The 15,115-nt window shown below is 42.9% G+C and overlaps 1 protein-coding gene across 3 annotated transcripts in view; it reads right to left on the bottom strand.

Annotated features, from left to right (window-relative positions):
* LOC124711198 (protein bric-a-brac 1-like) overlaps positions 1 to 15,115 on the bottom strand; it is a 448,529-nt gene that overhangs the window by 299,112 nt on the left and 134,302 nt on the right. Inside the window, exon 2 of one of the 3 annotated variants that reach the window (XM_047241129.1) lies at positions 11,467 to 11,524. The exons of 1 other annotated variant lie outside the window; for it this stretch is intronic. In XM_047241129.1, coding sequence (XP_047097085.1) covers positions 11,467 to 11,524 — 58 coding nt within the window. Of the gene's footprint in view, positions 1 to 11,466; positions 11,635 to 15,115 lie in introns of those variants that run through there. One more of the 3 variants, XM_047241131.1, reaches the window with a different exon arrangement.

Genomic DNA, 15,115 nt, shown 5'->3' with positions numbered 1-15,115 from the left:
CGAATTGCTCAACACGTGCGGCGTGAGGTCTCCACAGTACATCGATGTTGTCGCCAGTGGTCGGCGGAAGGTGCACGTGCCCGTCGACCTGGGACCGGACCGCAGCGACGCACGGATGCACGCCAAGACCATAGGATCCTACGCAGTGCCCTAGGGGACCGCACCGCCACTTCCCAGCAAATTAGGGACACTGCTGCTCCTGGGGTATCGGCGAGGACCATTCGCAACCGTCTCCATGAAGCTGGGCTACGGTGCCGCACACCGTTAGGCCGTCTTCCGCTCACGCCCCAACATCGTGCAGCCCGCCTCCAGTGGTGTCGCGACAGGCGTGAATGGAGGGCCGAATGGAGACGTGTCGTCTTCAGCGATGAGAGTCGCTTCTGCCTTGGTGCCAATGATGGTCGTATGCGTGTTTGGCGCCGTGCAGGTGAGCGCCACAATCAGGACTGCATACGACCGAGGCACACAGGGCCAACACTCGGCATCATGGTGTGGGGAGCGATCTCCTACACTGGCCGTACACCACTGGTGATCGTCGAGGGGACACTGAATAGTGCACGGTACATCCAAACCGTCATCGAACCCATCGTTCTACCATTCCTAGACCGGCAAGGGAACTTGCTGTTCCAACAGGACAATGCACGTCCGCATGTATCCCGTGCCACCCAACGTGCTCTAGAAGGTGTAAGTCAACTACCCTGGCCAGCAAGATCTCCGGATCTGTCCCCCATTGAGCATGTTTGGGACTGGATGAAGCGTCGTCTCACGCGGTCTGCACGTCCAGCACGAACGCTGGTCCAACTGAGGCGCCAGGTGGAAATGGCATGGCAAGCCGTTCCACAGGACTACATCCAGCATCTCTACGATCGTCTCCATGGGAGAATAGCAGCCTGCATTGCTGCGAAAGGTGGATATACACTGTACTAGTGCCGACATTGTGCATGCTCTGTTGCCTGTGTCTATGTGCCTGTGGTTCTGTCAGTGTGATCATGTGATGTATCTGACCCCAGGAATGTGTCAATAAAGTTTCCCCTTCCTGGGACAATGAATTCACGGTGTTCTTATTTCAATTTCCAGGAGTATATATATATATCTCAGTTCATGACATCCAGTCTTACAAATTTACTGACTGATGGACACACGACCAGATCATCCGCTCTCAAATTCCCCCATCTCTCTCCCCATATCCACCTCCGCTGGCGGCTCACCTCCAACTGCGCAGCGCTACGCGCTGTTCACATTCAACTGCCCAACACTACAATAACGAAAATTCCAACAATGCCAACCAGCCACAGACTGCACACAGCACAGCCAGTGATTTTCATACAGAGCGCTACGTGGCGTTACTAACATAAAGACGTAAACAGCCTACTTGCAATACAATTTCGCAAACTTGCCATCAGCTGGACAATTTAACCAAAAGTCACAAGTGTCTCATGTAGGGCGTGTAATGCGACACTGCGGTTCAACCCCTAGACGAGTTTGAGCCAAGACATTTTGACGAGGAGGAACCGCGTGTGAGCCCGAATGTCTCTGGGATGTTAGCTCGCAAAATAATGCTCACTAAAGATCATTGTCATTTGTGTTTGTTTCAAGATCGTCATGATCATCATCATCATCATCATCATCATCATCATCATCATCATCATCATCATCGCTTGAGGGCATAGTACTGATAACTTAATCGATGGTCATTTCTATTATTCCATTCCGTGTCCAGTACTCTTGCTCCAGTTGCTGCACATTCCTGTACTAACCTTGCCAGTCCTGCGCAGTATCTGAAAGCAAAGCAGCATTAATAGGATTCTGCAATCTTTCCTTCCACAGGTCACCAGCGACATTGTTCTCTTTGAAAATGTGTTTCATTTTGGCCTACGCCAATTCTATCGGATTTAGATTACACTTTGGTTGCAGTAAACGCACTACACTGAGATCTCTGCTCTCAGCAATTTTATACAAGACGTACACTTCCACGGCTGGCTTGTTTTCCTTTATTGTAGATAACAGTTCAGCCTTCCTCACTGAGTCGTTGCAGTATATTTGTTCATCTTGCAACCACTCTAACATCGTTATCCTGAAACACATTTTTTAGGCATTCTGTCGTACTTCCCACCATGGAATGGCGCATTATCCATACAATCAAAGAATTGGGTGAAATATTAGGAACGACGATTCTGCAACCGCCCCCCCCCCCCCAAAAAAAAAAAATCTAAGTGGAAACAGTTCCTTGCATGAAAGAAAGTTCCTGACAAATTTAAACTATGTGCCAGGTCGGATTCCCAGGTTCGAGTCTCGGTCCGGCGCACTCCGCTGTAGGGTGAAAATTCGTTCTGGTTTCTTGCATCTTGGTACAAGTACTTGCCGACTTAGTCTTTGTTTTTAAACTTACAGAAGTCGTGTGTGTTCAGTATCGGTGCGAAAGTATCAATATCGAACAGAAGAATAGCACAAATACAGATGGGCCGAAACAAATGTACAGTTCGAACTCGTAAACACACATAGTTAGCACCATGAGTCAAGGAACTGCGAAATGAGTTTACGTATCAATTTGTTTCACGAGAGGGCGAAGTAGTACGGCAAGATGCGTTTAAATTACAGCTGATTTTTTAATGCTACCGTAAACATAAATGCATTACATTTGTGCCAAAGTAGTAAATACTACTTGCAAAAATCAAAGAGTAATTAAAAGGCAGTCTCTTGGTTAGATATCAAGCCATATTTTTGTTTACTGTTATGGAATACTTGACTACACAATAGACAACAGATATTCGAAATTTGTATACGACTTCATCAAAGTTTTTAATCTAAGTGAAGTCCTTTGATTTTAGTTATCTGAATAGTGTTTTTGGTAAAATCAGTATGTACTCCCCTAATAATTTTTTCCGTTTTTTTTTATTTTTGTATTTCGTCATGATATTTATTCATTGATAATAATGCAACAGAGGCGACTGCTCTGGGTTTTTTATGAGTAACTATACTTTTGTAACAAGTACTTGCTGTGAGTTTCTGAAATAAACTTGCGCCAGTGACTTTAAGAGATATACTTGAGTAAGTTTTTGTTCTAATATAAACACCTCAGCAAGTGCTTTCGGAAGATATTTGCTAATGGACTCAAGCTTTTTGTAACACTTTAGCATCTAGGGGTAGCTTGACGTCGGCAGCTCTGACACATTGAATGTTTCAAGTAGTGCCGGTTTTACCGCTTCTGGCAGCACTAGCGAAATTATCAGGTTATCGTGGTCAAACAGTAAGTAGTTCGACAGGTGCTTTTTTTTTAAGTGGCGCTCGGGTTTATGGGAAACTAGAAATGTCAAGACTCTACTGCATTTGTCTATACACCTCCATATTGTAGTTATTTGACGACCTAGAGTATATTAAATGAACCTAACGCCTACACAATGTGTTTTACATAGCATGAATGTACTTAAAATCTGACAGCCATACAGGCTGTGTCAGCTATCCTGGCCAACAGGATAACATCATTTTCTCACATTTTTTTTTAATTTCCCACCAGAGAACTACCATTGCGAAGGCAAATAACTGTGATAGCCATTTTTGGGAAATAAATTCTAGTAGAATAACTGCGTAACAACTATTACAAAAGTTCCCCCAACTGTGGTTTTTTTAGATCTCATCATTCTTATCAAAGGCTAAATCTTGGCAGCCATTTTTGGGTGTTAAATCATCATATATTTAAGCAATAAATCACAGAAGGGTAATAAATAAGGCAATAACCCACAGTAATTCAGTAATAAAAATACACTGAATGGACTATAATTTATAGCAATTACATGACAGGGTATTAATAAAAGTAATGAGAGATAAGAAGGCTAGACTAAGCGGCTGGTTTATTTACACAAGAGAAAAATGGACCCTTTGGCTCAGGGAAGGTAGGAAATTCACCCTCTTGACTGTGGAGATAAGAAAGACATTGAGCTTTGTACTTTAAGATAAGGAGAACAATAAGCACTTTGTTCCAGTATGCCCATTGGTCCACTATTTGTTACATTCTTGCTAGTAATATTCTTTTTCTACTGTTATTTGAATTTTGTACGTATTATCAAATGGAAATGTTAATTAGAAATACTTAATCATAATTTTTAATAAAAATAACACCTTTTTCTTCTAAACTGCTAATCACATGAAAATGTGAGTAGACAAGAAATTAACAACGGTACAAAAATGCGAAACATCACACAGATAACTTCTTTTTTAATTTCCAGAGATTAAACAGTACGTATTTATGTATCGAATTTTAATTCATTATGAATATTCTCATGTTCTTGCAATTAGTAACTTAAAAAGAAAGATTTTGTCTTTATCGAAGAATTTTGATACCATTTGCTAATATGCAATTAAAATAAAAAGGTTTACTCATAGCGAGAATCGTTCCCGTAATTTCACGATTATAAGGCTTATAGAATAAGCATTTGGCTACTTTCATTTTCTTTGCTAAACGTCTTTCATTGCGTTGAAATGCAATGAACTATCATGTTGTGCAAATGTTGATGCAAAGCTTAACTTATCACCAGTGCCTTGAAATTGTTTACGTAAAAAAAGGATGTGTACCCAGAAAATCTAAGAGGGCAGTTCGTTAGTTCCCCTCGCTATGCGGTCCAAAAAGTGAGCATCTATCACAAGATTGGTAAAAAATTAAAAATCCCACGAAATTCGGTTTACGTTAAGTTATGATAAATTGAATATTTTCCATTTGAAACTCCTGCCACACAATGCTATTCTCTCTCTGGTCCATTCCGTTCGTAACATTGCCGACCGTGCTGTACTTGAACCTTCAGAGAATCATTCTTGTAACACGCACTTATGGAAATGCAAGGAAATTCTGTTATTTCTGTACAGTTGTGGTAAAGAACGTTTTTCACCGTAGTCTTTATCACTACAAGTCGGTAGAAATTAGAAATCATCATGTAAATTGCAACTGCTGCCAATGTTCGCTATCTAACGGCACCGTAATTCTGCTAATTTGATCTCACGTCCATTGTAGCAAGTAAGAACTACATTTGAACATGAACGTCTCTATAATGGATTTTTGGGTACGTCTGTGAACAGTTACTTTCAAGAGTAAAGCACACAAAGTGTAAAAACAGAACCAAAATCTCACGTGAACATCTTCACAACACCCTGAGAGCTGCAGCAACATCGATTGAACCTGATACTGATATATGAGTTTGCCAAATTCAGAGTCAAATGTCGGATTAATTCTATGATTTCTAATTACTTGCGTACAAAATTATTAATAAAATATCATAGATAAAAGGTCAAATTAATTCCATCTTGCTTTTTAAGAATAAAGATACCTACCGTCCCCCCTTTTTCCTCTCCCTTTTTTTATTTTTTCCTCAGCGGTTATTGTTAGTGTTAAGTTTGAGGGACAGTTCATAAATAACGCACAGGTTGTTACTACTGTGGATTGTTTGAAGCAACAACAATGAAAATGACTCAGATGCAGTTGGGAGCTTGAGGAAGAAGCATGTGTCTGTTTCTTCGTTGTGTATTTTAACATAAAATTGGCGAGAGGTACAAATGGACTCTGCAGGGGTCTCGGGTACTGTGACTGTTGAAGACCAGAGTCATACATCAGCATCGAAACTTTTAAGCGGCAAAAACCCGACAAAAATCCACAGTGCGTTAAGTGAAGTTTGTGATGAAATTACAGTGACCGTAAGACAGCTTCACGTTGGATTAATCGTTTTCGTGGTGGTCGTATGAGCACGGACGGTAATCCAAGACTCGGAAGGCCAAAAACGTCAACAGAGGAACAATGTGTAACACTTGTGGCAGACGCTCTTGAAGATCGCAGTGCGACTTGCGAGGAACACTAAGCCCACGGGAATTTCCCTAACATCAGTATTCTTACAAATTATTTGAAGAGAAAAATTTATGCGAGATGGGTCCCAAACTATTTGACTGCTGAAGAGAAGCAAAAACGCCTGGAGATTGCAACCTTGTTCAGCCAACGATACGACCGTAGAGGTAAAGGATTCTTGTGTCAAATTGTCGCCATCGATGAGACTTTGAACTGGAGTTGAAACCACAGTCCAATGATTGAAGACCTTCAGATTCTCCACGTCCAAACAAATTTCGACGCGCTTAATCAAAGTTCAAGCATATGTTGAGTTTTGCTTATGATCACCATGACAAATAGAGCCCCATGTGGTAAAAGCGTCACAGAAGTGTATTATCATAACTCGATGCAAAACCTGCACAGAAAAATTCACAAAACCGGGCCTCAGTTGCCCGAAGCTGGGCCACCAATTCTCCACGAGAATACTCTACCGCATAACGGCAACGTTGTAACACAAAAACCGCCCAAATACGAATGGGAAGTGTTGCCGCATCCTCCCTACAGCCTGGACACGAGTCCACCAGACTTCGACTTGGTTCACAACGTTGACAAACCTATTCGTGGACTACGTTATCTTTCTCTGGAAGAGCTTTCTACCACCGTTACCCGAGTCATTCGGCAGATGAACAGTTGTGGTGTAATGGATGGAACAATAGAGCTTCTGAGACGTTGGCATTCAGTCACAGAGAAGCAGGGAGACTATACAGAACGATTGTAATGATATATTGAAAATAAAAGTAAACTTGTAGATAAAAAAAAGAAAGAGAGAGAGGGCGTTACTTATGAAATGTCCCTCGCATATTATGTGTGGCCCAAAAATACTCCTCTTCCTCCAATGTAGCCCAGATAAGCTGAAAGGTTGAACACTACTGCTTTAATTCCTTGTTAGGTCGAATTACGGTAGTCTTTTTCTTACGTCCTCTTTTTTCTGTAGAGCGCCACCACTCGGAGGGACTTTCGCCCAATGCATATTTGTCAACATTACACATACAACATTAGCTGTACGTAATTTTGCAAGGTAACAGTCGTCAGATGATAAACCTGTCGGTTCGAAACAGTTATCGGAGCTTTCTGTTCGTAACAGGGGTGATGCGTCACCTAGTAACAGTTTGTTTCTTCTGTTAAGTTGGCAACAATGGTATTTTTTCTGGCAGACTTGTGTATTCTTTCGTCATGGTTGTGTAAATCAGTGACTGTTCTGTCATGCTGCTGGTCAGTTGTGTTCAGCTGTTACTTGAGAGCGAATAGTTCTTGCGGTTATAGGTCACCCCTGTTACCATTTTCGTAGGTGAAATATATTTGCTAGATTTCATAAGCTTTTAGAGTATGGAATCTGTAAATGTGAATGATCCAAGGTTTAAGGACGTGAGAAGTGTTTTGGAGGAAGACAACGACGATTGCACTAAAAATGACATTTTCAAGCGAGGAAGATAATATGGAAATACAATCTGAATGTAGTTCTGAGTTTGAAGTTACGACATCAGAAGATGGTGATGAGGAGGAGGTGGTAAGGTGGTATCATCAGCAAACACAATCAAGGGTAAGAATGGATTTTTATGGTCTAAAACGCCACCTACGAAAGGTAAAACCCAAAGCAGAAACATTGTAAAAATTCCTAAAGCTGTTAACTTTGCTCAAAACATTGACCCAGAGGTAGATGCTCTCGAAATATTATTAGAGACAAGAACAGTTGATATGATTGTAGCTCATACAAATGAGGAGATCCAAAGAAAAATGTACATATACTGACCAGTGATACGGACAAGGAAGAAATATGTGCACTAATGGGTTTGCTTTATACCAGCTGATCAAAAAGTCAGTATAAATTTGAAAACTTAATAAACCACGGAATAATGTAGATAGAGAGGTAAACATTGACACACATGCTTGGAATGACATGGGGTTTTATTAGAACCGAAAACAAGAAACACCCCATATGGCTAGACGTGTGAAAGATCCTATGCGCGCGTCGTTTGGTGGTGATCGTGAGCTCAGCCGCCACTTCCGTCATGCTTGGCCTCCCAGGTCCCCAGACCTCAGTCCGTGCGATTATTGGCTTGGGGGTTACCTGAAGTCACAAGTGTATCGTGATCGGTCGACATCTCTACGGATGCTAAAACACAGCATCCGACGCCAGTGCCTCCTCGACTACAGCTATTGTTGAGGAATGATGGACATATTGAGCATTCCTGTAAAGAACATCATCTTTGCTTTGTCTTACTTTGTTATGCTAATTATTGCTATTCTGATCAGATGAAGCGCCATCTGTCTGACATTTTTTTGAACTTTTGTATTTTTTTGGTTCTAATAAAACCCCATGTCATTCCAAGCATGTGTGACAATTTGTACCTCTATCTACATTATTCCGTTATTTATTCAGTTTTCAAATTTATACTGACTTTTTGATCACCTGGTATGTCAGGTAGCAGGAAAGATGGTCATCTTAACACCGAAGAAATGTGGTTTGCCTCATCTGTGTACAAATGTATTATGTCTCAAATGAGGTTCAAATTTCTTCTGAATTGTCTGATAATTAAGACCAAGAGAAATAAGGACGACAAATTTTCACCTATTCGTGAGCTCTGGACAGCATTCGTTAGTAACTGCCGCTCAAGTTATTCTCCTCAAATATACAACAATTGATGAGCAGCTTGCAGGATTTTGTGGCAAACACCCAATCCGTGTTTACATTGCTTCGAAACCAGATAAATATGGCATCAAAATAGTCACAATGTGTGACGCCAGAACATATTATATGATAGATGCTATTCCATACGTTGGGAAGGAGAACAAAAACACAAATGAAAGTCTGCCAACATACTATGTGAAAACTCTGTCCCGAACTATTCGTGGGACAGGTCGAAATATCACTTGTGACTATTGGTTCACATCTATACCTTTGGCAGACATGTTGCTGAAACAGAATTTGACAATTGTTGGTGCGTTTAGGAAAAATAAGGCGGAAATTCCACCAAGTTTCCTACCCAACTGAAAGAAGAAAGTAGTAGGGTCGGAATTTGCTTTTCATCAGAAAAGAAATTTGTCTCCTTCACTCCTAAAAAGGAAAATCTGTTGTTCTTTTGTCTACAATGCATAGTGTTCCAGATGTTCACCAGACCACTAATAAACCTGAGATCACTGAATTTTATAGTAGTACGAAAGAAGGTGTGGATGTATTTAAAAAAAATGGTACATGCATACTCTGTTTCGAGGAGTACACGATGCTGTCCACTTCGGAAGTTTTATGGAATACTGGACCAAGCAGCAACAAAGGAACGAAGAGAACAGAGGACCCACAAGACCAGGAAAAGAGGCACACAAAAGTGCAGAAGCAAACAAGATCTCATGTATGCCCTAGAGATAAAGACAGAAAAGTGAAAGTAGCTTGTGTAAAATGTTGTAGGCCTGCATGAAATGATCACAGAAAAGCAATTTGCATAATTTGTTTCTCTTGAAGAACAATTTCCTAGTAATTGTTATCCAATTACTGTGAACTGTTTATGTTAATAAGAATGTAAATGATTTTAAACAGATCAAGTTTCGTTCTACATCCATACTCCGCAAGCCACCTGATGGTGTGTGGCGGAGGGTACCTTGAGTACCTCTATCGGTTCTCCCTTCTATTCCAACCTCGTATTGTTCATGGAAAGAAGGATTGCCGGTATGCCTGTGTGTGGGCTCTAATCTCTCTGATTTTATCCTCATGGTCTCTTCGCGAGATATACGTAGGATGGAGCAATATACTGCTTGACTTCTCGGTGAAGGTATGTTCTCGTAACAGAACCGAGCTACTGAGCGTCTCTCCTGCAGAGTCTTCCACTGGAGTTTGTCTATCATCTGCGTAACACTTTCGCGATTACTAAATGATCCTGTAACGAAGCGCACTGCTCTCCGTTGGATCTTCTCTATCTCTACGATCAACCCTATCTGGTACGGATCCCACACTGCTGAGCAGTATTCAAGCAGTGGGCGAACAAGCGTACTGTAACCTACTTCCTTTGTTTTCGGATTGCATTTCCTTAGGATTCTTCCAATGAATCTCAGTCTGGCATCTGCTTTACCGACGATCAATTTTATATGATCATTCCATTTTAAATCACTCCTAATGCGTACTCCCAGATAATTTATGGAATTAACTGCTTCCAGTTGCTGATCTGCTATATTGTAGCTAAAATATAAGGGTTTTGTAAAGTTGTAATTATTGGCAAAATAAAACTTCAGGGTGACGAGTCACCCCTGTTACCATTGAAAGGTGTGTTATTCACGTTACTATAGTTGAATTCTTTTGTCTTGGCGGTTCGCGCATGCCCGCCCAGACGCGGGAAATTGCTGCGTTGCCAGTTGTACGCGCCAAGAGAAGCAGCGCCATAGTATAGTTCGCAAACTTACGTTTAGGGGGGAGCGCGCAGTTTATGAAGTGAAGCCACCACGGCCGCATTAACCCTTTCGCTGCTACAGAGACGTGCTCCACGCATTCCGCGATTTTCTCATCATTGCACTGCTCGCCTGTGCAGACACATGATGTTTCGACAGCTTTGACACACTTTATCATTCGATTTCATAAAAACTATTTGGTCCAAAAATTTGGTTTCTACACATCTTCTTGACTGATACCTTCCCCCCACAAATGACAGTTTTGTTTCGAAGTTCAGCGCAGTTATTGTGCAGCATTAGATGTAGTAAACCATTGCACGAAATTTTGAAGCGTTTGCAGAAGTAAAAGTCCATAGCGTATACTTACCGTATAGTCGATGTTAGTTGCCACTAGAAATTTCAAAAAATTACATTCAAGCGAATAAAATTCATGAAGTAAGACACTTCGATATTGTTTTTAAATAAAGAAAATATTAAGCACCGAACAAGGCTTGAACTCAGAACCTTTCGTTTAACAGCCATACACTTCAACCAATACGCTAACGCAACTCGCCGTTCAATACCTCTCCCGGAGGACTTTAAAATATCACGCAAAATACCGACAAACACTGTTGGTATGACTATGAATTACGTTTCGTCGAAGTACAATAGGAAATAAACAATTATCGCTGTTCTTTATTGCGAAAAAGCGGTTAGTGAGAATGATACAAACACCTTTCCTTGCTATCGCCTGAATTGGGAGGCTTATTGCTTGTTTGGTTTGATTAATAGAATATGAAGCAATTGGTATAAAGAATGCTTTTTCCAAACTTTCTATAAAAGAAAGTCTGCTATCAAGACACTGCTTATGTTCAATTACTTTATTTATGACTGAACGTTTCTAAAACTGAAGGCACTCTTCCGTGCTTTGCACTGCAGTCGAGCTCTGGCAACGCCGTTCTCTGTTCATTGGCTGACTGTTTTGTGACGTCAGATGCGCAGAACGAATCTAAACTCGGCCGTCGTCATAAATGACGCGCACTTTAACGGAGGGTAAATAAATAGCATTATTAACGGTAACTTATTGCTACTTTTACTTTGCTGTAACAATTGACCGGGATTTTCTCACAGCCACGGTCTCACCGTGCGATTTTCAACAAAACAGCAGTGGTAACATGACTTATTAGCAGTTAAAGAGGCGCAAAAAGGTAAAAGAGAAGGCAAAGCGCCGTGGGAGCCGCACTACTCACCGTCGGCGTCGTCCCAGACGTCGTGGCGCTGAGCCGCCCTCGCCGCCTCCGCCTGAATCTGCAAATAGGGACGTTTCTGAGCCGGCAGCCACAGACGGTGGAAGGCGCGTCAGAACCGATCGCTGCACGGCCGGCCGTGTCAGCGCTCTGCATGGCAGGCTTTGCACGGGAGGGCGACTACGAAACATCTCTGGCACTTGGCATATGATGCCAGAGTTTCTATCGCACCTGAGGATCGCAAGGGAAGGAGGATCACAGGGGGAGGTGATGACGTCTAGACCGCTTATACGGGACAACTATACGTCAACAAGTTCCTCTATTCCCCTATCACTTCTTACACTCCTCGGCACTAATCGGGCAACTAAATCTTCCTGGATCGGTGACAGCATCGGATGCGACAATGTATCATCACCCTCACAAACATCTGTTCTCTCCGCCAAACCAAAAAACGATAACAGATATAGAAGTAAAACATCAAGAAAGACCTCTAACAACTTGCTGCAACTAACTCAACCAAAAAACGTTACCACCACACTAAAAGTACAATCATGCAACAAAAACGTTACACAGGCAACAGACATAGCTACCAATGGCAACGCATCCACGGAAGTGGAACGTGCACCGGTAAACCTACTAGTCAAACGACAGCTGCAATAACTTAAGTCAGAACTGCGCACATATGTTTGTCATCAGGTCCACCACAGACAGGGGGAAAATATTGAAAAAACACAAAAACATCGCTTGCGTGACACACACAAGCCGAACCTGCACGAACATACCATGGCAATATAATATCAAATGAAATAACCATGTTAAGGCCGAAATATTCACAACAATATTAGTTGAAACACACAAAACACCCAACAGGTACTAATTTTGATAACACACATAAAGAAAACATAAACCAAAAAATCGACTTACTCTTCCACTCACAAAACGTCCGAACGTAAGACGAATACAACCTCAGTGCACAACAAAAAAAGAAGAAACAGAACAGCCAACATGCATTCCTAAATTTAAAAATCGTCACACCAGTATAAGTAATTGTGAGAATGGGACGGAAATCGGTAGATGTGATACTGAGAACTATGTATGAAGGGCAACAGACAGATCCGACATTTCTAGATTTCTGGAAAGCATTTGACATGATGTCCCATTGCAGGCTGTTGACGAAGGTACGAGCAAATGGAATAAGTTGAGATATACGTGAGGGGCTCAAAGACTTCTTAAATAATAGAACCGAGTATGTTCTCCTCGACGGCGGGTGTTCATCAGAGAGAAGGGTATCGTCAGGAGTGTCCCAGGAAGGTGTGATAGGACCGCTGTTGTTCTCTGTATACTTAAATGGTTTGGCGGACAGGATGGGCAGCAGTCTGCAGTTGTTTGCGGATGTTTGCGGATGATGCCATGATGTGTGGCGAGGCGTCGAAGTTGAATGACTGTAGGATAGACGAAAGTTCGAGTTGGTGGGACGAATGGTAGCTAGCCCTAAATGTGGGAAAATGTAGGTTAATACAGATGAGTAAGAAGATCAAACCCGTATTGTTCCGATACAGTGTTACTAGTGTTCTGGTTGACACAGATAAGTGGTTTAATATCTGGGCATAACGCTTCAAAGCGATATGAGGAACGAGCATATTAGAACTGTGGTAGGGAAGACGAATGGTCGACTTCGGTTTATTGGGAGTATTTTAGGAAAGAGTGGTCCACCTGTAAAGGAGATCGCACACGGGACGCTGGTGCGACCTGTTCTTGAATACTGCTCGAGTGCTTGGGATCCGTACCAATCAGGTCGGATTGAAGGAACACGCGAAGCAATTTGGAGGCAAGCTGCTAGACTTGTTACAGGTAAATTCGAACAACACGTAAGTGTTACGCAAATGCTTCGGGAACTCAAATGGGAATCCCTGGAGGGAAGGAGACGTTCTTCTCGAGAAACACTACTGAGCAAATTCAGAGAACCGGCATGTGAAGCTGGCTGCCGGACGATTCTACTGCCGCTAACATATATTGCTTGGAAGGACTACGAGGATAAGATACGAGAAATCAGGGTTCATGTGAAGGCATACCGACAGTCGTTTGCCCCTCGTTCCATTTGGGAGCGGAACAGGAAAGGAAATGACAATTAGTAATACAATTTATCCTCCGCCACGCAACGTACGGTGGTTTGCGGAGTATATGTCTATGTAGATGTAGATGTACATGCACAGACAAACAAATGATCACAGTTTCAGAAAAACTGGATGATATATTCCAGAAACGAAATGATCGTATGGCATTGTTGGCCGGGAGACCCCATTCGGGGTTGTTCGGCACCCGTATTGTAAGTCCTTTTTAGGTGACGCCACATGGGCGACTTGCGAGTCAATGATGATGGACACACAGCACTCAGTCCCCTGCCGGGAATCGAACGTAATAGGTGGTAACGCTACCGCTACGCTACGGAGGCGGACTGATATATTCCAGAGAAAGTGCTTCACAAATTGGAAAAGCCAGTAATATGTTGGTCAATCTATTGCAAGCAATTATTAAGATCGAAGCTGATATAGTTGTTGGATGTTCTCCTGTGGGATATCGTGCCACACACGGTCCAGTTGGCGCGTTATATCGTCAAAAGACCAAGCTGGTTGGACGACGCTGACACTAATGCTCTTAACTTTCTCGGCTGGGGACAGATCCGGCGGCCTCGCTGGCCTAGACAGAGTTCGGCAAGCACGAAGACGAGCAGTAGCAGCTCTCGCGTGTACGGGTGAAATGTATGCCCACAATGGCTTGCCATGAAGGGCAACAAAACGAGGCGTTAAATTTCGCCGACGTACCGCTGTGCTACAAGCATGCCGCAGATGAAACCAAACGGGTCCTGCTATGGAAAAAGAAGTGACACCCCAACCATCACTCCCGGTTGTTGGGTTTGGCCGTATGGCGGGCGACATGCAGACTGGGATCCCACCTTGCCCGAGGCGTCTCTAGACACATCTTCACTGGTCATCTGGTCTCGATTCGAAGCGGAACTCGTGACTGAAGACAATACTACTCCATTCAAGGAGAGTCTAGACCGAAGACCCCCCCACACAGCAGTCGGATCCATCCTATCGATCGCCACAGGGACCGAGTTATGGTCTGAGTGAAATTTCTTTTTATAGCCGGACCGCTTTAGGTGCCATCGGCGGCGTTCTTACAGCACAACGGTACGTCGACCATATTTTACCCCTCGTTTTGTTGCCCTTCATGGCAAGCCATCCTGAGCTTACACTTCAACAAAATAATTCCCGCTCCCGCACGACCGAGAGCTTCTACGGCTTGTCTTCGAGCTTGTCAAACCCTACACTGCTGGCCAGAGTGGCCGAGCGGTTCTAGGCGCTACAGTCTGGAACCGCGGGACCGCTACGATCGCAGGTTCGAATCCTGCCTCCTTAGATTAGTTAGGTTTAAGTAGTTCTAAGTTCTAGGGGACTGATGAACTCAGAAGTTAAGTCCCATAGTGCTCAGAGCCATTTGAACCAAACCCTACACTGGCCAACACGGTAGTCACATCTCTCCCCCAATTGAGAACATTTGGAGCATTATGGGCAGGGCTCTCCAACCTGCTCGGGATTCTGACGATTTAATGCGCCGATTAGACAGTATTTGGCACGATATCCCTCACGAG

This window comes from Schistocerca piceifrons, chromosome 8 (assembly GCF_021461385.2).
Source record: "Schistocerca piceifrons isolate TAMUIC-IGC-003096 chromosome 8, iqSchPice1.1, whole genome shotgun sequence".
NCBI lineage: Eukaryota > Metazoa > Arthropoda > Insecta > Orthoptera > Acrididae > Schistocerca > Schistocerca piceifrons.
This window is presented reverse-complemented; position numbering and strand designations above follow the sequence as displayed.